Source organism: Gasterosteus aculeatus, chromosome X (genome assembly GCF_964276395.1).
Source record: "Gasterosteus aculeatus chromosome X, fGasAcu3.hap1.1, whole genome shotgun sequence".
Classification (NCBI taxonomy): Eukaryota; Metazoa; Chordata; class Actinopteri; order Perciformes; family Gasterosteidae; genus Gasterosteus; species Gasterosteus aculeatus.
The window spans coordinates 20600862-20627019 of NC_135698.1; the positions used below are offsets into that span (position 1 = coordinate 20600862).

At 43.2% G+C, this 26158-nt stretch overlaps 2 protein-coding genes across 6 annotated transcripts in view; both read right to left on the minus strand.

Annotated features, from left to right (window-relative positions):
• Positions 1-111: 111 nt before the first annotated feature.
• Positions 112-20699, minus strand: tubgcp6 (tubulin gamma complex component 6). 4 transcript variants are annotated; one of them, XM_078082972.1, is made up of 25 exons: positions 20352-20699; positions 19244-20069; positions 18939-19102; positions 18307-18520; positions 17198-17356; positions 16655-16776; positions 16422-16485; positions 16204-16313; positions 15997-16088; positions 14794-14933; positions 13426-13575; positions 12538-12619; positions 12043-12131; positions 11539-11654; positions 10377-10515; positions 10174-10269; positions 8334-10074; positions 7423-7584; positions 5548-5716; positions 4693-4834; positions 3742-3936; positions 3042-3174; positions 2330-2543; positions 948-1141; positions 112-638 (listed from the first exon to the last, which is right to left on the minus strand). In XM_078082972.1, exons 2-25 carry the CDS (start codon positions 20027-20029, stop codon positions 547-549), a joined length of 5565 nt encoding a protein of 1854 aa, XP_077939098.1. In that variant the 5' UTR covers positions 20030-20069; positions 20352-20699; the 3' UTR covers positions 112-546. The 4 variants fall into 4 exon arrangements, with proteins under 4 accessions (XP_077939098.1, XP_077939096.1, XP_077939099.1 ...); XM_078082970.1 differs by having other exon boundaries at positions 8328-10074; XM_078082973.1 differs by having other exon boundaries at positions 19244-20045; positions 20352-20671.
• Positions 20700-22750: 2051 nt separating this feature from the next.
• The window catches only part of plxnb2b (plexin b2b), a 97640-nt gene continuing 94232 nt past the window's right edge, over positions 22751-26158 (minus strand). For both annotated transcript variants that reach the window (XM_040162607.2, XM_040162608.2), the window contains one exon: positions 22751-25632. In XM_040162607.2, coding sequence (XP_040018541.2) covers positions 25528-25632 — 105 coding nt within the window. In that variant the 3' untranslated portion in view covers positions 22751-25527. The remainder of the gene's footprint in view (positions 25633-26158) is intronic.

Genomic DNA, 26158 nt, shown 5'->3' on the forward strand with positions numbered 1-26158 from the left:
GCTGGCTGCAGCTCATCACACATACGCAAGCTGTGCTGTAAATACTGGATATATTTTTGCTTTTAGAAAGTTAACGCAGTTAGGAAAAATCTGGGTAGTCAGTGGACAAAATAAATTTTCTCCCCTTTCGTCCAGCAAAATCGACGCGGACGTGCAATCTTTAATAAATGTTTTTCTCTACATTACAAAAACTTAACAATACAAAATAGAGCATTTATTTAGAAAGCATTTTCCTTTATGTACATAGAATTGTCCCTTAAAGTATTTGTACTTATGATCCACGTAGCTGCAGGCACACCTGGAGGCATCAGCATGATCTCCACTACGAACTTTAGCGGTTTTAGAAGTAAAGCCAAAGATGCTGCACATGGATCACCTACACACATCGACATGTTAAAAAGAAAGCGGGGGGGGGGGGGTTTACAACACATGATACTCTGATGAACTGAATTTATTGTACAATTTTGAGTACACACTGGGGCATTGGATTAGTATCTAACAGGTATACCTTTGTCAAGTACTACAACATACGCACAAGTACACAGCTCAGGAGTCTTTGTAGTAGTTGTTGAAGTTGATGCGAAGCAGGAAATCTTCTAGATGAGGCTGGTAGCCTCTGTTCACCAGCTTGGTCACCACTGGAGGAACATACAATCCGTTTAATTATTTGTTATAGAAATGGGCTGTAACTTCAAAACGTACTATTACGAATGTTTAACCAGACCCCAATTTGGCCCCCTACAGTTTCAACATTAACGATTAACAATATTTAAACTAGGAGGAATTTTCTAGGCTTTTTGTTGCATTTCTCCCCTCTACTTAGTCGACGTGCAAGTTAATTCCCAGATTAATACTCTAGAACGGCATAATCAGTTGGCTCATAGTTCTAAACCAAGCAGCTGACGCAAATCACTCGATAACAAAATACAAAAGGTTTTTGTCGTTACCTTTGAAAAGGAAGTGAGAGTAATACTTGAAGGTGTTGTACGACTGCTGCATGGCAACGAAGCTGGGGTGCACTGCCTCCCCCTGGTGGCTGCCCCAGGGCTGTGCGATCAACTGGGCCCGAAACTTGAGGATCAGGCTGAAGATGCTGTGGATGATGTTCATGACCGGAGCCGCCTTCTCCGTCAGCAAACCCCTGGGGAGGCAAGAGAGTGCAAAGTTTATGAAACACGACAAGGAACTTTGAAATGACTTTTCAGGCTGACACGGAAAAGTGTGATACCAACAACCTCTCTTAATGAGATGGAATCATTCATTGGGTTCAAAAGTTAGGCCCCACATCAGGCTGGAATTTTAATTAACTTTGAGGTTGAATTAATTTTATATGAAATTACTGGTGGGGAGAGATCCACTTCAACTCGCTGCGCCCGATACAGAGCCTGAAGAAGTTTTCACTCTCCTGAATTTTTCTGCATTTTGTCAAGTTGCAGCATGAAATATTTATGGTTTAAATTATACTTCTGCTGTCCATATTAAAGTTCAACACCTTTTCACATAGCTACAGCCATGAGTTGACTTATTTAGTGGATCAATAAGAAAACAAATTAAAAAATGGCTTCGATAATGAACTGTGATATTCAATATAAAACTAGCAACGGTTTCACCATTACGAGCTTGAAACTTCTTTGAATATTTTCCCTTCGGAAGTTACCTAAATTAATGAATCAATTATTTATTGCCAATTGGCTTATGATTATTAAAAAAAGTCTAACCAGAAGCATCTGAGGCTGTGCCTGAATGAGCCGATAGCCAGACCGCTTAACAAGGTTAAATCAACATTAATGATTTGTTGAAACCCGACTGATATTTGCGAGGAGAACACATCAAATGACACATCGAGGTTATTACATGTAAACAAATGAGTCCGCCACAAAACTGCTATTTGATGCAATTTCACGCAGGAAGAATAACGCAAAAGAATAACACTAAAAGGAAGGTATGCAGAGTAACTTCCTCTAAATGTGTCAAATGCATTTTCTTTTTAAATCAACTGTGTCCTCAGGTGATGCGTGTACTAATTGTGTATATTTTATGCATGCAGGCGTTGTGTTTACAAGGTTATCTGTGTCCGCTCTCTCGTGGGGTGCACAGGCTAAAAGCTGATTAAACTGAACACTGAAAGCTCTGATCGTTTAGAGTGTTTAAAGTTTAAAATGCACTGCATTCAAGGGGAGATAAGGACATTTGGTCTTGGCCCAAAATGTCTCCTCCGATCCAATATATTAAAGTATGTCATATCATACATCACCTACCTTGTAAAGCAAGATGACAGCAAGCGTCACACTGCAATAAACACTGAGCGATGTTCAGTTGCAGCACTCACCTGAAGATGGCTCTGTTGAGGTAGTCTGCGTGCGTGCGGTGGATGGCGTCCAGGTCGCTGGCAGAGGCCAGCTTGGCCGTGAACTCGCTCCACGACACTTGCAGGATCTGGTTGGCGATGTATCCCTGTATCACCTTGACAAAATGCTGCATCTCGTGTCTGTATAGCTGCAGCTGATGAAACTGCACTGAGCGACCTGCTCCTTTCAGCAGCGCTGAGGGAAACAAAGGCCGGCACGCGTCACGATCGGCGACTAAAAATAACCCGCTGCTGGTTACAGACATTAAAGAGTGAAGATCTGCTGCTTTTCTGTATCATGTCCCAAAACCTGCATCAGCTGTTAAAGCTCACTTTGGGCAGATCAGCGCGTTGGGAAACAGCACAGGCAGACTTTGCTTCATTGTATCCATCATACATTTGATGATATGGCTGGAGTTTCCATCCCTCTAATATCTTAATACTGGGTTATTTTCCCTACAGGACATCCATCTAAGTAGTCTGCACAGGCTTCCACAGATCAATAGCATCCAACCCACTGAAGCACACCTTTTTACAACAGCCCCCCCCCGCTATGAGATGTGCCTTGTATAAATAAAACATGAAGGAATTTCAGTATTTATTTCACTGCATATTTTATAGAGTTGGAGCACAGCAGGAATAATCTTCGGGGGTCTCGGAGGGAAAGTGGAGCTTCAGCTCGACACCTTCTCACCTGTTCTCTTGAGGTGGAACCAGACTTCACGGAGGCTCCACACCATGTGTTTGAGCTGCAGCAGGAACGAGAACAGACGGTTGTACTTGTTCATGCAGCTGTCCGTGATGATGATGTTCAACGGCCAGTCCACCTGGGAGATGACACAAAGGAAACGAGGTGGGGGGGTTTGGGGGGGAAACAGTGTTCAAAGGTGTGAGAGTGTGAAGGAAAAGAAAAGGGAGAAAAGAAAAACAGGTAAAAGGGAGAGTGAGGAATGAGGTGGGGAGAAAGGTGTGAGGAGGGATGTTGATAAAGGAGGTGAGAGGATTGATGGGAGCGGTGAGAGATGGGGGGGGGGGGGGGGGGGATGTATAGAGCGAGAAGGAATGGAGCAAAAAGAAATGAGACATACAAGATAAAGATAGGCAAAGAGGAGATTAAAAATGTAAAAGATGGAGATCCCGTAGGACAGGAGGGCGAGGACAACGCAGAACAAGAGCAAAAGGACAATACGTGCAGCATGAGTCACCGTCCATGTCACCCAGAAGACTCAACCCCAATCAATCCATTTAAGTGATAAGCTCATTTTCCACATCCAGGGCAGTTTGTCAAAACATGACGGCTTGTCACATTCCAGCTGCCACTCATCCCGAGACAAACGCGTTCATGCGAGCGAGCGCGCTCAGTCACTCGGCCCATTGAAACACCAGCGGCTCACCTTGTAGCGCAGCTCCAGGCAGTTGAGGGAGTCGGGGGCGTGTGGGTGGAAGGTCTCCGGCAGGAAGCGCAGGGCGAAGGTGAAGTTCGCCGCCAAGGGGATGTCCCCGTGCAAGCTGTACTGCAGGGCCTTACTGAGGATGGAGTTCAGGACCAGGGGGGTCAGCAGCTCGCCGGGAGTCTGACCACTGCCCAGCTGGGTGGAGGAGACATTTGACAAGTGAATACACAAATCAGTCAAAGAAGAATAACCCCCCCCCGCGCGCACCTCTTCAGCCATCTTTCCAAAATGTGCCACGAGGCCCAGGAGGTTTTCACCCCGAACAAAGCGCTGCGTGCAGCAGATTAGAATGATTCGCTCGCTTTGCGGGTTTGGCTGGAACTAAAACCTTCGGTCTCATGGGCCTCAGGAGACAAAAGTACACGAATGTTTCTGCAGAACAGCAGCAGCGAGTTGTTATTTTACGACAGGAAGCTTTGGGCTTATCATAAGTAGCATTATGTGCTCTAAAACAGGAAAATAAATTGTGAAAACAAAGCGGCGATGCAAACAGTACTGATGAACTCAATCATTACCTGAATCTACAGCTCATTGTTCTCCGCTACATCCCGCAACTTGTCTATTGTTGGGTCTCACAGCTCTCGGAATACTCTTTTCAGCCACTAAAAACCTGCAGATATTTCCCTCAGGAGCTGGTAGAATAATCATTTGGACCTGAACATTGGAAACCCAACACTCGATGAATAAATCATGTCGCTCTGTAAGGGCTGAATGCATGTCGATATTGTATTCACAATAAAGTAAACTAAATATTGACATGTTTCCCACCGAGTTGATAGGATGAACGGAGCAGATTATTCTAAATACGCGCAGAGCTGCTCAAGGACATTTGCCCTTGTTCCTAAATGACCTTCTGCACAAAGACAGCGAACGCTTTTAAAAGAGCTTCACCTTTTCAAAGAGCAGATCGCTGAGCGATTGTGCGAACTCGCCGTCCTCCATCAGCAGGAAGTGGCGCAGTGCCTCAAAGTGTCTCTCCACCCCCAACTCCACAAAGAAGTAGTCCACCACTGCCTTGTTCACCAAAGATACACTGGGGACGGAAGGTGGGGGGAGAGAATGACCAAGATAAGAAAGGAGCCGTTCTGACAAAAGAATCAGGACTGAAAATTATGCTGACTTGCATTTGTGATAGTTTGTGAGGATGATGAGGATGAAGCTCGGGGGATATACCGACCAGAGTTTCACTTTTCAGATGACTTCCTCCATCCCGTTGCTTTAAATTATTTCAAAGCAATTCACATTTATATAACAGTGAGATTCAGGGGAGAGACTCTCTTTAACTGAGGAGTCAGCAGAGAAGATACAAAAATAGGGTTGAAACTTCACTGTGTCATCTAAGCACAGAATAAAAATGTGTTAATAAAAGTTTAAAGCTATTATTGCAAAGCCCCCCCTCCCCTCTATGTGCAGAAAGGGATGAGAAAGCCATTTCTTTACACACAAAGGCTAAACTGCACAGTGTGCAGAAACACTGACGAGCTAGTCTGGATCTCTGATGGGATTTCAAGCAGAAAAAAAATTCTACAAAAAGTTGGAAGGCAACAAGAATTTTAATCCTTCCTCCGCTGCAGCATTTGCATGAACTACAGTTCAAGTGGAGGAACAATCAGGAGCTCAGAGAGAGCTGCACACACCTGCATTTTACTTAAACACAGTAATTCAGTCTTTCTCAGACAACACGTCATCACAAACGGGCTGTTTTTAGTCCCTTTGTCACCAGAAAACAGAAAGGCAGACACTCACTGGGTGATGAGCGGGGTAGTGACGGCCTGTTTTATCAGAACTGGGAGGGAAACCATCTCGCTGAGTTGGACAGGCGTGGTGTCCGTGGCTCTGCGGAGCGTAGGGTCCACAGGAAGCCCCCAGGGGCCCCGGGTCACCTGCTTCAGCAACTGACACTCGGGGGACGAAGCTGCGCGAGAGGGAGATGACGGGAATAATTACGCTCTCACAACAGCAGAAAGCTGACAGAATGTACGGCGACAGTCAAAGAGAAGAACAATATCCTTCCTAACGTGGGGGATTCAAAAGTAAGTGTCGAAAGATTTCAGAGCTCAAGTTTTGTAGGACAAACAATCTAGGACCAATCTGGGCTTTTTTACTTATTTTAAAAAATGTTATGAACTACAAAAAAAGAAAAAAATTCTGCCCAAAGTCACTGTAAAACTAAGGTCTTTAACCTTTAAGATGTCTGCCTGCATCTCTCTGACACAATCTCAATCAAAGAAAAATAGATTTAACTGCAGCGTGATTCCAATAAATAGCACTTTATTCCACTTTCCATATTTATAGTAACACCCCCTAAATAATCAGGGCTTCTGACTTTGAACAGTAGAAGACGCATTTGGCTGATTTCATGGAGATCCTGGGAGCCGGCGTGAAAAATAGCATCATGACACACAGGGTGAAAAAGACAAGCGTTGATGCATCTCACCCAAACGTAAGCCAGACTTACCCAAATGAAATATCACTGCTTTTTATACCACCTCGCTGAGCCTGCTGATGGAGGAAATATTAAACAGCCCCTGGAATTGCATCATTCCTCAACATAAAAAGGGGCTGTTTTTTTAATTGATGAAGTAAGCTTCACTGCTTTATGGTCTATTATTTCTCCACGATTTCACGTAATGTTTTGCTCTATTTAACACAAGATGTTTTAGAAACGTCAATGACTTTAACAAGCTGCGCATACTGGACAATTCACCTTCACCATGTAGATATGCTAATATTGTTGAATGTAGACTGCGAGCACAAGATCAGGGAGCCCGTTTCATTTTCTTACTGTAAATGAGGCTAGAATCATTTTTTTAAATAAATGAATTGATTAATGTTTGTTTTAGTTGTTCAGACTAGATGTAATTTCAGACTCCAAGAAAAGGCGACCGTTTGCAGATTTATTGTACTGCAAAAAATAATAAAAAACTGAATTAATGTTACTAAATTCATTAGCTAAATAATTTACCTGTTCATTTGATTTATGATTAGAATACACAACCTACTTCACTTTGGTTGTGCTGTAAAAATAGCCCACGTAAAATGTTGAAATAAGGCTTTAAGTGCAGGCCTCGGCTACTGAGATGGTGTTATCAAAAGATCTTTATAAAGGGTTCAGAAGATGAAAGGATCTGTAATCAACATTTAAGAACATTCTGCTTTTTATAGATGTAATTGACAAACAGCTACCGAAGTCGCTCTCCCTCATCTGTGAGCACTTTCTCTATTGCGTGCACAGTTCACTCCATTAGCATCGGTACATGCAAGAGACCCACCCACCCTTCTTCCTGTTGAGAGCTGTGTAAAAGCAAAATATATATTCTCCTCTCGCACAATTAGAGGTAATCAAAGAAGCTAAAAGGCTTTGATTTTACTTGACCATAGTTTGATTTGTGATGCTTTTGGCCATAATAATGTAAGTTTATTCTCTCACTCTTCGTAACCAATTTTTCTTTTATTCTACACAAATCAATTCCCTCTCCTGCGGAGTTAAAATGGATCCCCCGTTTTTTTCATTTAGACAATCGGTTTTGGTTATTTGTCGCTGCGTTGTGTCAAGAAGCGCGGCCGAGAATGAATGTGGAGAAGCATTCATCTTAGGCCAGTTAGATGTTATTAACTAACCCATCAGGTTGTAGCAATCCTCGTATTGTTCCACCTCATACTGAGCACATAAAGCCAGGAGGTATTCCTGCTCAGACTTTTCTCCAGAGGACAAACCGAAGCCTGCTGCCCAAGAAGCCATGACCTCATCCAGCTGCTCTCCAGGGCTGTCCGACTTCAGACCTGAAGAAAGATGTAGAACAATTGCTTTAATATAGAACACAGTTCAGATGGTTAAGTCCATTGTGTGTGTGTGTATAGATAGATATATATATGTGTATGTATGTATGTATGTATGTATATATATATATATATATTATATATATATATATATATACATACATACATACATACATACATACATACATACATACATACATATATATATATATTAAATATATATATATATATGTATATTTAAAATGATGAATCTGACTTGAGTGACTTTCTAGGGGTATTAAATTCATGTCTTTTAGAACTGCTCAAAAGCTACTGCACATATTCCTTGTATGCCTCCTGACAACGTAGAAAATATTCATCTAATCTGTTAAAAGTTAAGTAGCAAGGAAATAAATCAGTCTTCAGATGAGAGGCGCGACCTCTAAAACATTGCATAATAGAGAAAGAATTAATTTGGTTAATGTCAAGGAGAATTGAACCACAACTGGAATAAGTATCTATAATGAATTTAGTGAGTAGAATCACTTCATCAATCATGTATTCTTCATTATTTATTCAATTGTATTATTGATTTCTAATTGTCAAGATCCTCTATTTTTGCCAGTTGCGCTGTTAAGTCCTGAGTTGGTGAGATTAAAAAAAAAAGAAAAGAAAAAAAAAAAGGTACACGATTTTATTGATTCAGAAAACATTTGCAGCAAAGACTCCAGATAGTTGCTGCAGAATGTGTAGAAATCAAAAGTTACCTTTACCATCTTCAATGTCTTCGGTCTTGCCTTTCACCACGCACCCAACTGCAAGTGAGGAATCTGATGAGTGGCCATAAGTGCTGCCGGGTGGTGCCGCAGGTTGAGTCTCTGTCCCCAGCACAACACAACCCCCCCCCAACTTCGAATCAGAAGTGTGCCCGTAGACGCTGCCCGGCAGTGCTGATGGAAGCGGCTCCGTTTTGCTCACAACACATCCCACGCCTAAGTTTGAGTCTGAAGAATGACCATGCGCGCTGCCGGGTAGAGGAGAAGGCTTGGGCTCAGCTCCCGAAACTACGCATCCGGTGCCCAACCCGGAGTCTGAGGAGTGACCATAGGCGCTGCCGGGGAGAGCGCCCACGGCGGGTTCATCTCCCGACACTCCGCAGCCCGGCTGAAGCGTGCAGTCCGAGGCGTGGCCGTGTTTACTCCAACGAGGTCTTGCTTCGGGTACGTTCGACACGCAGTAGCCCATTTCCATGTTAGCGTCAGACACGTGCCCGTGGAGGCCGGGAACAGGACGTGGCGAGACAGCGTCGGAGATGTTTTCTCCGACTTTAATGTGGGAATCTGAAGCGTGACCATGGACGTTGGTGGAGGGCAGACGGGCGCCTACTTCTGAAACATGCTGCCCGACTTTAATGTGGGCATCTGAGACGTGACCGTGGACATTTTGAGAAGGGAGACGAGTGGCCGACTCGGCAACGTACTCCCCGACTTTAATGTGAGCGTCAGAAGAGTGACCATGAACACTGGAGGAACGTAGAGGCACAGCAACATCAGAAATATGTTCTCCAATCTTGATGTGGGAATCTGATGCGTGACCGTGGACGTTAGAGGTTGGGAGGGGAGTGGTTGCGACTGAAACCAGATCACCCGTTTCTAGGGGAGCACTGGAGACATGAATATCTGGCAAAGACATACTGTGAACAGACTGATCTTGAACATCTGAGCTGTGATCTTGAGTGACTGGTTTAGGGTTTGCATCGGGTGGATCAATTGCGCCACAGTCAGAAAGACTTGGCACTGCTTTGTGAAGATCATTATCCTTGCCAGTTTCTTCCGGTGTAGTGGGTGGGGCTTCAAACACATCGCCATCTTTAGGAGGACCCTCGCCTTCATTTCCCACTACTTTACTTTCCAAATCACCAACTTCATTCGTTGTCTTCTTGTTTTTTGCCGCTGAGCCACTCTCATCCCCTAGCTGCACGGTGGCTTGAGAGGGATGCCCATAAATGTTTGATTTGAATGTATTCTGGGACTCCTCTAGGGTGTATTGGCCAAGAGGAAAGCTGGATCTGGAGGCTTGGCCAAAGGGGTTGGCTTTGGGGACACTGTCCTGAAATTGAGACATATTCTCTCCAATGGGGATGTGGGAAAAAGAGGGATGGTTTTGGATCAGGTCAGGCTCAACAGCAGATCCCCAGTTAGGCCGTGGCTGGACTGTAGCTTGGCAGGTGATACCCTCAAGTGGACTAAAGGGGGCACTGAAGTCATAGTCTACTATTTCTGCTGTGGGACACACTTCAGGTAGGTCAGAGCCAATCACCTGTAGGGCGATGTCTACCTGCTGAGTGGCAGGATTCAGTGACTTGGGAAGAGAATCATTGATGTTCGTGGTCTCAGAGATGAGGAGAGAGTCAACCGTTGGGGTGAGAGCAGCTGGGTCAGGTGGTGGTGATACAGCATTAGCCTCTGGAGTCTCTGCTGGCTGCTGTTCAGATGAATCCTGACTGCGAGGTTCCTGTTAGGAGAAGATGCTAATGAGCGCATTCTTTCAATGAGTATCATTTAGTTAAAAAACAAAAAACAAACAGGTATTTATGCTGAGACATTGTTGTACCGGTGTTGTTGGTGGTGCAGTCGGTTGAGCAGAGAGAACAGGCAACACTCCCAAGGGAGCGTTCTCCAGGCCTAATGGATATTTCTCTAGCATTGCCTGGAAATAAGTGATAAGTGATTTGCTTAAATTCCCTTCATTTAATCGCTATAATAAAAAAGTTGTCCCGTGTCTGTGTGTGTTTGCTATATTCATTCAATACAAACCTGAGTCTGCTGCTTGTCATGCATGAAGAACTGAGCCCGGGCTTCGTCGAGTCGCATACGCTGCACCTGCCACATGGCCCGTCTCTCTCTCTGAGCTGCCTCTTCTGACAGACGGCTGTACTGATCTATCAGCTCCTTCCTGCAGTGCGGGTGCAGTAACACGCGCGTTACAAACAAATGTTGCTGGATACGGGTTTCCTCTAGAGGAACTTGCAGTAAATGTATTCCTAAGAAAGGGTTTTTCTCACATAAAGCTGCAACTGACGATTATGCTTGTAGACAAAATGATCATCTCAATATCCGAGAATCAAAGGGGATGCCTTCAAATGCCGTTGTTACAAGTGATTTTTTCGGGATCAAATTTGCCACCTTGATTTCATGGGATTGCCCTTTTTAACCCAAGGTCATTTAGTCACCAGGGGGCTTTGCATCAGATAGCTTCAAACTAGATAGCTAAAGATTAATATTTGCTGCTCTACCTAAACACAGTTGCCGGATTTTTCCAAGCAGTCTGATATTCTATCATAAATAATGTCTTATTTAAACACTGAATCATTTATATTGGAGTACAAATCATCCAGCAAGCAGTATTGTACCCAAGCTATGTGCGAATGGGTGACAGAGAAGTGCATTGGTCTGCAATAAGCCCGAGTGTGAATATGTGCTTTCAAGCTCTGTTTGGCTCCGAACGCTATTATGTGCCGCTCTCTTCACAGATTGTCACCCACTTTAATGATCTATAATTGATTCATCAGTAAAGTCTTTCCTCAATGAAACACAGATTATAGAATAAGTTAACAGCACATCCCAAAGGAATGAAAAGGCCTTCGTGAATTGGTTTGGTTAAAGAAGTAATTAATCTCTAACTCCCGATTGAGCAACCAATCAACTTTTAGTCAGCTTATGGAAATCCATTCGTTTCAATGCGCGCAACACAGGCTTTGAGCATATTTGTTCATGCTGCGGCACCCTGCCAGTATCCCAACTGTATGGTCATCCGGCAAAAGCCCAGCTGCAGCAATATCCCACACAGATGGATTGGATGCGTGTGTTTGCACATAGTCAGTTAATATATTCTAGAGCAAGTAAATTCTCGACAGAGATGAATCAATCATCAATAGAACATTTGCATCTCCAGTAGGAGCTGTAAAAGCAGTCTGACCTGGCTCTCTGCTCCAGTTGCTGCTCCAAGGCTTGTAGTCTTTTTTCTCTATCCCTCAGCTCTCTGGCAAAGCTGAAGTCATCGTCCTCCTGCTTCGTCTTTGCTACACTGCGCCACTGGAGCCAAACACAAACAAACATGTACCGTTGCTTTCCGAATTCGGCATCAAAAGCCATGTGTGCCTAGGGGAAATCACATTTTTTCAGTTTTTATTCTTACTCCTGACAGATGTGTTCATTTTAGTGGCTATAATCAATATTATAAAACTAAGGGGCGTATATATTTACAAGATTTTGTGCTCCCACAGTGTTTCCCCTGCTTCTATGTAGGGCCCGAAGAAATGTGTTGGTATCATGAGGCTATAAGGAATGAGGGACGTTTTAGTCACGCTTATATATATTTCTTACTCCCTTGCAGACACGTCCTCATTCCTCTTCACTTTCTCAGATATTTCTCAACAAAAGCATGCGTTCTTAAATCTGTGTTATTCTTATTCACACACACCTCTTGCTCCTGCTCCAGGTGCTGTTTCAGTTCCTCAAAACGCTCCCTCTTCTTGGCTTCGTCAGCCAGACGAAGTGACACCTGGCGCCCTGCAGGAGCCGAGAAATAAGAGTGGGCTGCTTACCCCCCCATGTAGAAAAGTACATTACATATCTCTCACACACACACACGCCACACACACATATGCCAAGACATGCACACAGCATCAGGCCAGACTTTTCACCAGTCCTCCCAAATTTAGCCACAAATCTTTTTGAGCAATAAACAATGATTAGATTGTGCAACCATTAGAGCTGTGAGCCAATAGAAAGCATTCCTTGTGGCCATTGAGAGAAGTGCATGTACTTCTGAGAGGAAAGGCGGCAGCTGAAGGACACGCTCGTAGTGCAGAGAGAGGAAGTAAGAGAGGGTTATACGGGGGTGTGCATATACATTAGGAGTATATGACATTACACTTGCTGTGTGTGTGCGTGTGTGTGTGTGTGTAACACCAACCGCGAATGCTCTCCAGGGTTTTGGCTGCTGACTCTCTGACCTGATTGATCAGCTCCTGGCGTGCCTGCTCCACTCGCTGGGCCTTACAAAAGACAGAAAGGAAATCATCATTGACAAGGGATCTCTCCGGCTGCCCTGTAGCTAACCCCTCCTCCCCCACGTCTGCCAGTCAGCACTGCCAGCAGCACACACGATATAAGTCATACACACCAGGTTGTTACACTAAATCAAGCATTGTGCAAGCCCCAGACTTCAGCTGCATCATTATAATGACTCGCTGCTGAAATTTGCAGTACTTGAGGTGCAGTATCACCTCATGGATCACGTTATAGTATATATACTGTGAGATTAATTGTCTTACTGTAGGTTAAATAAGTAAGTAAGTGGGCGACTGTGGCGCATGGAGTAGAGGGTGCACCGGGAACCGCAAGGTTGGCGGTTTGAACCCTGGCCGCTCCATGTCCAAGTGTCCCTGACCAAGACACCCAACTCCTACCTGCTCACTGGGTGCCTTTACAGCAGCACACTGCTCCCACTGTGCAGGAGGGGTTAAATGCAGAGAACAATTTCCTGTAAGTGTAAAATAATTCTACTATAAGTTTTCCTTTTTCTTCCTGAGGTTTTTTTAGGCTCCCATTGATTATTTTGAAATGACATTGTAGTCAGCTCGCAGTGACGTAATATTGTCTTTCGTAAGATTAGCACCACGTTGACCTCCATGTCTACTTACAAGGGAACACATTGTTTTATCATTCTTTAAGCCAGTCGACCAGATATAACTGAGAAGCGATGTTGACAATAGCTTCAAAAACATCAGAAGAAATGGGTTTAAAATACACCCCAGGTAGGATGCGACTGGGTGGGAACAATATGCATGAGTATCAGTACTTGCTCCTCCCTGCTGATGGCGCTGTGCTTAGCAACCCTCTCCATGCGTCCTCGATACACCGCACAGTCCCTCTCGATCTCCTCCACCTCCTGTAGGGAGAAGGTGACGGCAATACGAGGCACCGGCAGCTCCGACCAGCAGATGTAGTGCTGTGAACACACGGTTAAAAGAACGCTCATTGTTTTAAGTCTGATGGGTTTTAAGTGGCCTGTGATTTTCTGGATTAGTTAACTCCTTCCTGGGGTTAAATACTAATGTGTCTCATCATGGAAGACAACAGCTGGAAACCTGTAAATATTTGGCATTTCAGCATCAAAATAGTTGATTCATTTGCTGCTAATTGAAGGACCACATTTTGTAACAAAAAATGTACAATGATCTGTAGCAGAGGGTAATGATACCAATAAATTAGCAGGTGAGTCAGAGAAAAGGTAGAAGAAATTAATACAATTAGATTACATAAAACGTGAATACTTTGATTGGCTCTTTCCAGTCGGTGGGCATGCTAAGCTTTATGTTGCCGTACCAAATGCAGAGTTGTGCTGGGAATTCCTTGGTAACACACAGCGATACACTGACTGTATTTTGTGTACAAAGCCAACTGGTTTGCCATATAGAAAATTCCAATAAATGCACAATATTGAAGGAATATAATTTATATTTGAAACAAATAATGGATTAGTTTGGCAACAATTTGATTGATATTTGTAGTAAATTTAAAGCAACAGTAAAAATATGAGTTGTTTCTGCTGTTAAATTTTACATTTTGTACCATTTTCTCATGTATTATAGACCTTCAGAACAAGACATCCAGACAAAAATCATTATATCAAAATAATTGTTATCTGACCCATAATTGATCATTTTGATTATTGATTAATCTTCCGGTCATCCAAAGTGATACGTTCAAATGTCTTGCTTTGTCTGACCAAGAGTCCACAACTTAATTATAATATAATTCGAAAAGCATCTGTCTCAGTACCGCATGACAATCTTTCACCCTGTTTTGCAAGAGCCCGTCTCCCCATATGTTGCAGTATTGATTATTTGTCCAATGCCCTCACGGCAGTATGGATTTCCAGATGGAAGCATGTTGTGGTAAGTAGATAACTGTGGGGTGCATGTGGCTTCTGTGGATGGCCGAGACATCCATCTATTAGTCCATTCAGTACAAAGCAAGAAAATCATGGTAGGGTTATTGTTTTATATGCCTGATGTTTTCACCAAAACAAACGTCAAAACGATCTATTTGTATTGAATAAATTAAGACGTAATTAGATTATATGCACTAATATCTTTACCGAACATTCCTCTGCATAAAGTACCTTGTCTGCATGTATGAATGTGTTAAATATGCAAAAACAAACCTGCGGGCAGCAGATTTTGAGGAGGTTGATCGTCTTCCCACAGACATACACGTCATTGCCGATGTGTCTCAGGAAGACGGGCACGCAATCCTCCACATCCTTTGAGATCAGCGTGTAGCCTTGGACCCAGAAGTGTTTGTCTGCACAGATTGAAAGACTCTTTTAACATGCTGTTCCGCTATTTAGACCATGTTTAACTGCTCCATTATGTCTGAGAACAATACGACACACTCGCAGCTGAAAACAGTGGTGTAGTATTATTCAGGCTGCACTAGGCCTTCCACTTTTCCTCATTAATATGACTTATGGAGCACAGAAAAACTCTGGTCGCCTGAATTAACACTTGGAAATTGTTAGCGCTTAGCTCAGTGATCCTAAAAAAATAAATAAAAAAAAACAGGAATGCGCTGAGCTTCGAAAACTCTTTACAGAAAGCCAGCGTCTGGCCAAGAAAGCTTAGCCGCTGATTGCTTCTTGGGCTGGCGCACTTCGAGGGGAACAATGACATTTGTGTGTCCTCCAAAAAGGCAGAAGCAAGAAGTGCAAAGGTTCACTGTAGACGTTGATGAGGTGTAGCCAGTGAGCAAATGATCTTCTTCGCCCGACACAGTCGAGGTGATGGTCTGACCTTCAATGGGGCCTTGCAGGACATTTAATGTTTGGACAGGCTATAATGACTCGCATAGAACCATATTTATGGAGGACTGGCAAAACAATGCTCATTTGGGGAACTCCTACAGGGCTGGAACTAAGGATTATTTGCATTATCGATTCATTGGATGATTATAATCATTTGGTCTTTACACCAAACATAGTAAATGGTGTAAAATGTGTATTATGTATAGTGTACAATGCCAATGCATTTTTGCTAGAGCATTCAGATTCAAGACACATGTATTCATGACAGAAAAGCAATCAATTGCAATTTCAACTGCAGCTGCAGGCGAAAGGCCTTTGTTCACCAAAATACTTAATATACTTAAAATACTTAATAAATAAATATCACACTTCTATCCTTTGGTTACGTTATATTTTTTGTCATCCAATAACTTCATGGCATTCTTTATAAAAACAAGGATAAATCTAACTGGCAATAAAGGCTGTAACCACATCTATTTTTCTTCCTGCCTTACAATCTGTAGAGCAGGCTTTTCATTTTTAGAACTTAGGACCGAGGATGGCTTGTGTTCATTTTCTTCTCACCTCTAGAGCTGAGATAGTCCTCATTGACCTGGATCATGAATTCTCCATAAACATCCCGAAAAACGCCACTGTACACCCAGTCAGACACAAACCTGAGGAAAGTACGGGAAAAGCACAACTAGTCCTTATAAATATAAAAGTAATAATATACAAATATGAGTATGCAATAGGTGAAGTCACATTTTAGGGTTACGTCATTTTGCTCACCGTGTATACGGTTCACAGCTGCTCTTAAGCAGCGACAGCAGCACCGGATAGTTCTCGTTGCTGCAGTTATTCTGCGCTTCCTTGTACAGGTAGGACAGCAGTTTAACACCCTGAGGAAAGCCACATGACACTGAGCTGACATTCCATCCGATAGGCTAAACACAGCCATGGTGGATGACATTTTGCCGTTTGCAGAAAAGAAAAAAAAGAGCACTAACCACAGGGAAGGTAGCTTGGCCTGCACCCAAAGGCCCATCTACACAGCACAGCTCTGACAGGTACCTTAGAAAGAAGGGTTTTTGTTGTTGTTGTTGTTTACAGATCTGATGATATTGGCATTCAGGTCCTCTGAGACGCGACCATAATGTTGACTGAGTGAGGTTGATGTTCATAAGAGTGAAATTAATACGAGACACAAAGGCAAAATGAATAAATGCCGGTCTGACCTCACCTTAGTTGGCGGCCCACTTTGCGGAAGAGGAAGCCAATGGTCAGCAGGCTGAGGGTGGGTGGAGTGCTGAGAACACAAGCCCTGTAGTAATGCAGATACTTCCGCAGACCACCTGTAAAAGCCTTATACAGAAGCACCATGCTTTATTTATTGTGTCATTTATGACTCTAAATTAAATGTAACCACTGAAACGGATGATACAAAAAAAAAATGCACTGGCCCTTTAAAAAATTGACGTCCCTTTGTGATGTCTGTCTACTGTCGTGCACTAACCGCCAAGACAAATTCCTTGTATGTTTGGCATATTTTGGTAAATAAATGTTTCCTGATTCCTGATTCCTGATCCTGATCCTGATGTTGGATATTTTTGGCAGCCAATCAGCCTCATGTACTAAAACTCTTTTCTTAAATTATCACATTGGTGTTTAATTTGTGTGTTAAAAACAAAAACAAATTGCCACAACCTTGTTAACAACAAAAGTCTCATGCAGAGTAGAGGGTAGGTGTAAAAAGTGCAGTCTCCTTGGTAATAAAGCAACATACCTGCAAGACGAGGCCTTTCTTGTCAACACTCTGCAGAGAAAAGCGACTAAGCCTCAAGTAATGGGTGCCGTGCTGGGCCAGCTCCGCCAAGAGACGAGACACGCTCTCTGGAGAGGCTCCCGACACGCACACCCCAGGTCGGACATCAAACTGAACACTCTGCAAAGGAGATTACATCGTTACTGCTGGAGGAAGAAAACACAATGAATAACATCTAGTAAACAAACCCTCCAGCAAAGACCGTCTTTGAAAAGCTTATAATATAGATTTTGTTTTTCTTTACGTGTCATCTCCATGGTGATTTCTGAAGGCCCAAGGTTTGTGGTGTTATTATATTAGACTGCAATATATAATCAGGTGTTGTTCCTGTTGCTTCATAGTTGTTTTATGAGAGATGGATCCCAGAGAGGACCCTTCTGGGGGGACGGAAATAACGGACAATATATTGCAATTTAGCACACCACCATCACAAAGAGCAGCCTCTAGGATTACTTTTGTTTAATGAACACCTCTGACTGGCTCAACAAAACTTTTAATATCATAAGCCTATAAATTGTATGATGCAGGACTTAGATAATAGGAATAGATTACATTAGATTTTAAAAGGCATTAATGCCATTTTGTTACCTCTTATACCAGCCTAAATGTAAATGACAGCTGCTAGGGAGTACAACTACAAGGGGCTAAAAAAAAAAAAAAGAAAAAAAAAAAATATGAGAATAAAGATTTAAATAGAATCTAGTGGAGATAAAAACGTAATGGGCAAACGATAAAGGAACAGAAAAGCTCTCCTGTGGTTTTGTTTTTAGCATTAAGAATATTGTCATTTATCTTGTAATGCATCTTGTCAGGCGACTAACTGTGCTTGACACGGCCATATTATTTTATTTTTGTAGTTTTGCGGTAATATGCTTTCATAAGCCCATTGGGTTTGTTTTTTATATTGCACACGCACCGAATGGCCATCGATTCTGTTCTTAGTTTCTCTTCTCGCCGTCTTTTTTATTTTATTACCTCATTCACATTTATCACGTCGGTCTGACAGACTCCCAAAAATCACCTGCATTTTGTTGCATTCAGGAGACCGATAAATATCGATAAACTGGTACCTGGTTGAGAGGGAAGGTCGTTGACGCCACTCCGATCAAAACGTTGAGAAGGTCAAATACCAGTTGTGCTTGAGAGTCCAGGGGCAGCGGAAGGAGAGGAGATGGTGTGGCGGTGCTGACCACCCTCATCTCCCCCTCCCATAGACGATAAAGCTGGTCGAAGGCCTCCCTGCCTCCCTCTGTAAGATAGAGTGACTCCCTTTTCCCCGGTGGGCTGGTAAGCGTGTTCCAGAGAGGGAAAACAAAAGCAACTATAAGTGGAGATCTCTAATACATTGGTGACTCAGCAGGTTGTACTTCATCTGTTACTTTCCAAATTGCTTCGTTTGTGATCTCAAACAAATCAGGCGAAAATTATCCAATGGTCCTTAATCTTCAACTTCTGTTCTTTTTAATGTTTTAGATTTAGTTTCAACCCTTTGTCTGGAAAAAAAAGTTGATCAACTTAAAATTTTTCAAATTTTCTGATATTTTACTAATTAAATGATTCATGACTTAATCGAAAATGATTAACGAATGATAAATCCGAACTGCCGGTTGTGGCCCCCACCACGTTAAATGAACTTTCTCTGTTAAGTAGCTTGACGTTATTATGATCAAACTATCAACAGCACAAGTGACGTGTCACTTACCAGCCAACAGATTCCCAGCAGCGGCGTTTTCCAGGCTCAAACGTGCGGAGAGCCTCCCATATATCAACGTCTGGAATAGGGCTGGTCTCTGACATAGAGTCTGGGGTCATGTTGGAAGCAGACTGGAAGCCCTCATCCTCAGACTGATCCAAACATGAGGGGACCTGCACAGGCAATAATTACTCCTTATTCAAATATATTGTGCAAATTTGAACCCAGTGGCATTAAAATGACATCAAACCGACCTGGCAACATGACCAAGCAACTCAAACTAAACAAAATGTGTTTGCATAGTCTCTACTAACCCTTATAGTGAGCCCAGTCACATCAATATTACTGGGAACAGGAGGTAGGTCCAGTCTTATGTCTATGTCTGATGTGCGTGTATGCTGCAGAGCTCCAAACAGCGTCATCCTGGTATCTCTTTCAAATCTTTCTTCCGCTTCCAATTTAGATCTCAGAGCAAGCAGTCCTGTGCCTGGAGGGGCATCCATCAACCTCTGTGTTCCACACAAGCTCTCCAAAGTCCCCCATTCCTCCCCACACACTAGACCCCACGCTCGGGCCTCCAGCCTCTGCAGCTCTTCGCTCTGGTAGCCCCAGGGTTGAGGCCTCCGCAGCACGGGCCTCTCTCGTCTCATGTAGTCCCTGCTAAAAGAGGTAGGAGGTGGAGGTGCCGAACCAGCTAGATGTACCAACAGCTCCAGGACCGCGTTGATTTCCTTGAGCCCAGACGATGCTCCCTCATGCAGCATCCCCAGCTGCTCCTCCAACCTCTCTGCTTCCTCTCGGCACCCCGCCACCCGCAAATCGAAGCAGATCATCAGGACTTTGTTTTTGGGCGGTGTATTATCTGTGATTCTCGCCCTTGAGGCAGACCCTTTGGAGTCATCTTGAAATAGCTTGGACAGCAGCGAGCCGTACGCACACTTCTTGAGGGCTCTGCGGAAGCCTTCTCTGGAGATTCCACCCAGGGCCCGACGTTTCCAGGACACCCCAGACAGGCTGCTGTCACACAGGGCCCCCAGCAGCTCAGTGATGCTGCTGCTGTTGCAGCTGGATTTCGTGGAGTTGTTGGGGCTCGAGTACATGGTGGCACTGCTCAGCCTGAAGGAGTGGAACGAAGTGGATCTTTGTTGGACGGAATAGACAGAGATACAGTAAACATGCATCGAGATTTTAGGAGACAACTATGTACAAACGTTATTAACTAACGCGAATTACATAACTAAATTGAGATAGTAACGTCATATTTAAATTAAGCTGAATTAACATTACACCAGGTAACGGCAACTAACGCTAGCTAGCTAGCTAAACCAACATTTAGCTAGCGTATAATACCGTGACGTTTTATCAAACTGCATATTCAAATAGCCTGCCCAGTTCCAAAACAATGCTTTTGAGATTATTTACCCTCTCGAAACGGTCTGTTTTTGTTCAGAGTGACAGCTTCAAACTCGCATCCGCCCCGAGTGAGCGCGTCCAGTGCATGCTAGCGTTTGTTAGCAAGCCCCCACGAATCACCTAATGTTAGCTATGGTTAGCTGTCCTGCTCAGCTTGTGTGGTAAGCATAAAAACCCCAGTGGGTGGCTCCCGTGCACCGCTCCCGTATGTCTTTATTATTCGGTGGTTTCTTGTTCCAGCATATTCGTGCTAGTTAATATGTTTTAATGTTGTTGTCGCTAGCTAATTGCTAGCTTCATTCATATTCCATGATCTACCGCGATGCTACAAAATAAATAGACTCTGCCCCCTTCGATCTGATTGGACAATAGAATGTTGAGACTCTGGTGATTGGCTGTTGGAGAGGCCAGGCTGATTTGTCGAGGGTATTTGTCAGTCTAAGGAAAGCATTTTGTTGCATTCAGGAAATACGGAAAAAATGTACATTCCAGCTTTCACCCTTATTAGCCAGTGATTATTAATAAAAACATCTAACGTAGAATCTTGTCTCTCAGTTTCCGTTGATTAAATCTGTAGTTAGTCACCACCAGGCAGGAATGACAGCACTTCATATTCTTCACCAACACATTTTCGTAATATATATTTAAAATCATTTTGGAAATACAATAGCCTTTAAACACTATTTTCACACCTTTAGGTCCTTTAAGTATTTTCAATGTCACTTATTTCATGTTAAACCAATGTTTCTTGTGTATATTATGTGTGGTAAACGGCTGCGTGCTGTGTGTCTATGCTCACTCTGTAGTGTAGTGTTATTTTTTATTCAACAGGTCCCTTAAATAATGGATAGTATTCATTTTCATGTTATTTTGGCTTCATAAACTATAGATGTAGCCAGAGATCTCAGATATATTGTCTTCTTAAGCAAAACAATCACAAAACTCGGAGGAGATATTCTATTATTTTAATAATGGGGTTTCTAGATTTGTGGTTTTACACTCACCTCCCAGAGAACATTGTTCTTTCGACCGGTCGCTTTTCTCTCTTCCCTCTCTCCTCTCAGCGTATTAAACAAAGCTGTTAAAGAAACCACAGCTGAATTTTATATGTCTGCAACAGCTCGGACCTCCCTGGTTTGAGGAAGTTTAAATCCAAATGCCTCTCAACACGTAGTTCCAACCTAACAGGATATTTCATTTTGCACTGGGTTTCTTGCCGAGTGCAGCGAGCCATAGAATCAGTTGTTGGTACAGTTTAAAAATGACACCACGCCATCATTGTTTTTATTTAGACGTCCTCTTCCTCCTCCTCTTTCCCTAAGGCAAAGGAAATCAAAGCCAAGTCTTGTGTTTTGAAACATCTGCTAAACACAAGCATCTCCTGCTCCAGGAGAGGCTGTCTGCAAAGCCTCCCAGGCAGGAGAGAAGCCAGCAACATGCCGATTTTAACACAATTTCTTGACTGAAGCCCCGTGCAGTATCATGGATTTCTGGACAGAATTGAGACATTATCACAAGTGCACCGCAATAATGTTGACTCCAAAAATGATGGAAGCTGCGCTTCTCATATGGAAATATGAAGTACAGTATTGCCTATGATTTCCAGCAGCGATCAAGAACGGTGTACAAGATGGCGTGCTTGTGATAATCAAGTCTAATCACTCAGAACCCCTTTGAAGTTGTGCAATCTGTTCCTGCATCAATGATCTGCTCCGTTAGACCGCGGCCTGTACGGGCCTCTGGTCTGTCTCTGACATCCCCGCCCCTACGTCAGGGTTTGTTAAGCAGTCGGTTGAGGCAATTTTGCCTTTCATCTTTCTTTTCTCCAATTTCATTTTTAGCCGTCAGTAGTAAATTAATGTTTTCGCAGCAATTTTTCAAGCATCCCTGCAGATGACAGAGATTCCGGGCGGCCATTTACCCGATCAGTTATTTCATGAAGCCAGACCTTTTCTTCTAGTCTGCTCTCTGAGACGTGTGACAGAAACCAGATGTGGCATTTGGAGGGGGGGGGGGGGGGGGCATGATTATCATAGTGTATGCCCCATATAACCACTGATGCAATCAACAAAATACTTTTGAGGACATAATACGTCCAAATATCTGATGAAAACTGTCACGCACTTGGCCCTCTCTTTATTGTAAACTGATTGGTGGATTTATGAAAATGATCACTTATTCAAACCAACTCATCACTCCTGGCTGTGTGCAAGTTCTCCAGTGAGGGAAATGTAATGCTGCATAAATACCAAAGTCTTAAAGCAAGGATTCAGTTCATTTTAACAAGAAACCCGCGGCGAGTGTTACTCCCTCAGCCAAGGTGACTGTGACTCATGCAATATGCATGGGAGGTGACTGTTCAATTGAAGCAAATCAATATTCTTAAAGTGAAAGAAACACAGCAGAAATGAAGGGCGTATACGTCTCAGAGTTTATTCACGAAGGAGTGTATGATGAAATCTGTGGGTAACTGCACCGTCCACACACAACTTTTGTCAAAATTAAGTTCATCCAGTACAACTAAACCAGGTACAAGATTGAGATTCTCCTGAGCTGCCTTAGATGAAAAGTTGGCTCCTATTACTGGAAATGGAGTGTCCAAGTTTCTCTTAATCATTACAGCACATTCACAATTTTCAAAATGGAAATAGGTCTCGACATCTGCACAAATAGCTTTTTTTCTCTTTTGTTTTTTTTTTCCCCAGGACTTTAATGCATAGGATTATACAGTTAAGATACAGTATTTCAACATGTTTTACAAAGATTTATATGGTATAGGAAACAAGAAAATAAAAATAACTGCACAGCAGTAAGAAAAGTCATTTGTCGAGTATAGATAGTCATTTATCGTACACACCGAGGAACAGCTTAGAAACACAAGCCGAAAGAAAATAAACACTGCTGGAACAACTTTGCGCTATATTCAATCTACACAAGGTCACCCTTTTGATTTCAGACTAATTTAAGAATGCTAGACATTTTCAAGGGAAAACCCAAATCACATTGGCCACATTGTTTTACATTTATCCATTTTGGCCTTTTGCCTCAAAGCCACCAAAGTCCTACTAAGCACACGCCACAGACACCCAAAGGAAATGCACACATCGAAACTGCAACCGTAAAATAAATCATACTGAAATGTCTTCAGCCAATTGGCACGTACATGGCTGCTGTAGGGCATGTAACAATTTAGACAGCACACATAATATCACAAGTTCAAATACATTGCTGTGTCTATATCACTATCGTCATCATAATCACTTACCAATAGAATAATTTAGAAACAATATATATGTATCATCCTACTCAATAAGGCACATTTTTGGTTAAAGAAAGGCTCTGAAAGAAGCTTCTTGCATCAACTCTGTCAGTGAGGGCGGAGTCAGCCGTAAACAACGGCGGAGACGACGACGGGAGTCTGCGGTCGGCATGCAATTAAGATCGAAAGCCTCCCCTGCTGATTCCATTATACAGAGTGCCACTCTGCACTGCGCTGAGTGGGCAGTGCAGAGTGCTGTTGGTCGGGATGCCAGAGTGCCACGCTGAGGCAGCAGGCAGACGGGCAGGCTCGAGGTCTGTGCAAACCGCTCTGTAGCCAAGGCAGGAATCGTTAACATTCTGGAGTCTCTGGAGCTCGTTGTGCTCGGTCAACTACCCACATCCGCGATGAGATACGGGGAGTGCGATTAAATCGCCATCCGTCGACAGCAAACCCCACTGATAAGGGACGAAGCATGGTGGCGTTAAACGGCCCAAGAAATATCAAACCCTGTCGACACCTCGGCTCTGACACTGACACATCAACAACTCAATTACTCAAACAATTATGTACACGATTGAATCTGATCTCCCGAACATCACACAGGGGGTAGAATCGCTATAATTTGTTTAAAATGACCAAGTACCAACTGCATCTCTGGCAGGTAATCAGCAAAAGTCTATTTCATAGCTTTAGTGGCCCGATGCCTGATGACTATTTGGGACATTACAAGAGCAATACAAAAAGAATGGCACAAAAAATCATGAACACTAACAAATGAATCAATCTGGAAATTTCTCTAACATATTGCTGAATTGCTACTGGATGTGAATACACATAGTAAGCTAGTGTGAGTGTCGATTGTGGCTCATGCTATTCTGACATTATTGCAGTGCTAACATTGTTCCATGGCAGAATAAAGTTGCTTTTAGCTGACGCTTCCAAAAAAATAAAAATAAAAACTTTTACAGCACAGCGAAAATATGAACGAAATGTCTTAAAAACCGTTTGAAATGTCCTTCTGTGCTTTAGTTGAAGTGGAATGTATCATGGCGCTGTACAATAAAGGGAGACAGACTGCGCTATTATCGATTCCCACGAGCACAAATGGCAATCCAACTTATTCTACTCAAACTTTTCTGAAACTTCTATTGACCAAGCAATCATTTGAGCCTGTGCATTGCTAGATTAACCGGTGTCCCGCTGAGGACCCTTTGGTCTCTGTCAGACGGCTCTGTGAGAGCACAGGCTCCAGTGTGTCACTGGGTACGAGGGCTTCAAATGACGGAAAGCAGGCGTCCCCTTGGTCTCCACGCCTGACAGTAGGCATCCTGTGTGTGCATACCCATTCACACCCATTCACACACACTTAAAATTTAGCAACGCACTCTCGTGTTCACATGTGTTACTTCACACAGACATCTACGCACACACAGGCTAATAAAAACACTATCCACACTACACGGTGATCCATTTAAAAAGATAATTTGTTTTCTTTATAAAGCTTTCCGCATAAAGACTGCACAATAAAAAAAATATATAATACAATTCTTAAAACCTTTTCTACACAGAAAGAAATTGAACATCTGATTATCGCCTGTGCCTCCACAGAGGGGCTTAATTCTCAGAGATAGGTCTACCGCGCTGCATTGTGGGAGCAATATTCAGCGAAGCGTGAATGAGCGAGCAGACCTTTAAGGTTTGGCAAGTGAGCTTTAAGGCGTACCTATGACAGTGTAACACATCATTTCCCTCCCCCTTCTGCTCTCTATCTGCATGTCATTAAGTCCCTGCTACTCCACAGTCCCCGGGACAACTTGTACAATATACACATCCCCCTTTTACTTCCATGGTTTATACTCTAAATGAAGAAACAAGCCTGTGTAGTCACTACCATTCACCCCCCTCCTCCCCTCCACTCGTGGGTTAGAGATCAGTCACTTTGTTTTCCAGGGCGGCTGCTATCTGCTGGAGCCGCAAGGACAGCTGCTTACTTTGGGCAGCTGGGTCCTCTTCCAGGGATGTGATGATCTGAAAGAGGGATGGAAGGAGAGAAAGAGGGGAGGATGAGGGAGAAGTCGGATATGATGAGCAAAGAATTGTGCGGAGGAGGGGGCAAGAGAAGAATGGCAGAACGCCGGAGGAAACGGGGGACGGGGGAGACGGGTAGAGAATGAGAGGAGGACAAAGGGGAAGGAAAAGGGCAGAAAGTGGGAGGAGAGGATGGTGTTATTTGACATTAACGGTCACGTCATATGAGCCGTTATTGTTTGCAAGCAACACTTAGGGGAGACTGACAGCCCCATTTGTTTATCCAACTTGTTCATTAGGTTTTGTTTATCCCCTTTTTGTGACCTCAAGTGGCAATGCACAATGGACGCTTAAAAATCAATTCCCAGAGCAATTTTCCAATTCACATCCCACAGAAATGCTTTCAATTAAAATTTCATACAAATCACTCTTCTGGCATATCAAGAGTGAAGAGAGAAAAAAGGAAAAGCAATAATATAGTGGGCAGTAGTGCATTCAGTGGCATCTTCTCCGTCGGGTGCGATAG

Bases quoted from the DNA above. Each gene is read 5' to 3' on its own strand.
- tubgcp6 (XM_078082970.1), bottom strand. From the start codon at position 20,029: ATGTACTCGAGCCCCAACAACTCCACGAAATCCAGCTGCAACAGCAGC. The intron at 16,089-16,203 runs GTGAGCAAAATG...TACTTTCCTCAG, and splicing joins AGCTGTGAACCGTATACACG to GTTTGTGTCTGACTGGGTGT. The intron at 1,142-2,329 runs GTGAGTGCTGCA...TTGCCTCCCCAG, and splicing joins CTCAACAGAGCCATCTTCAG to GGGTTTGCTGACGGAGAAGG.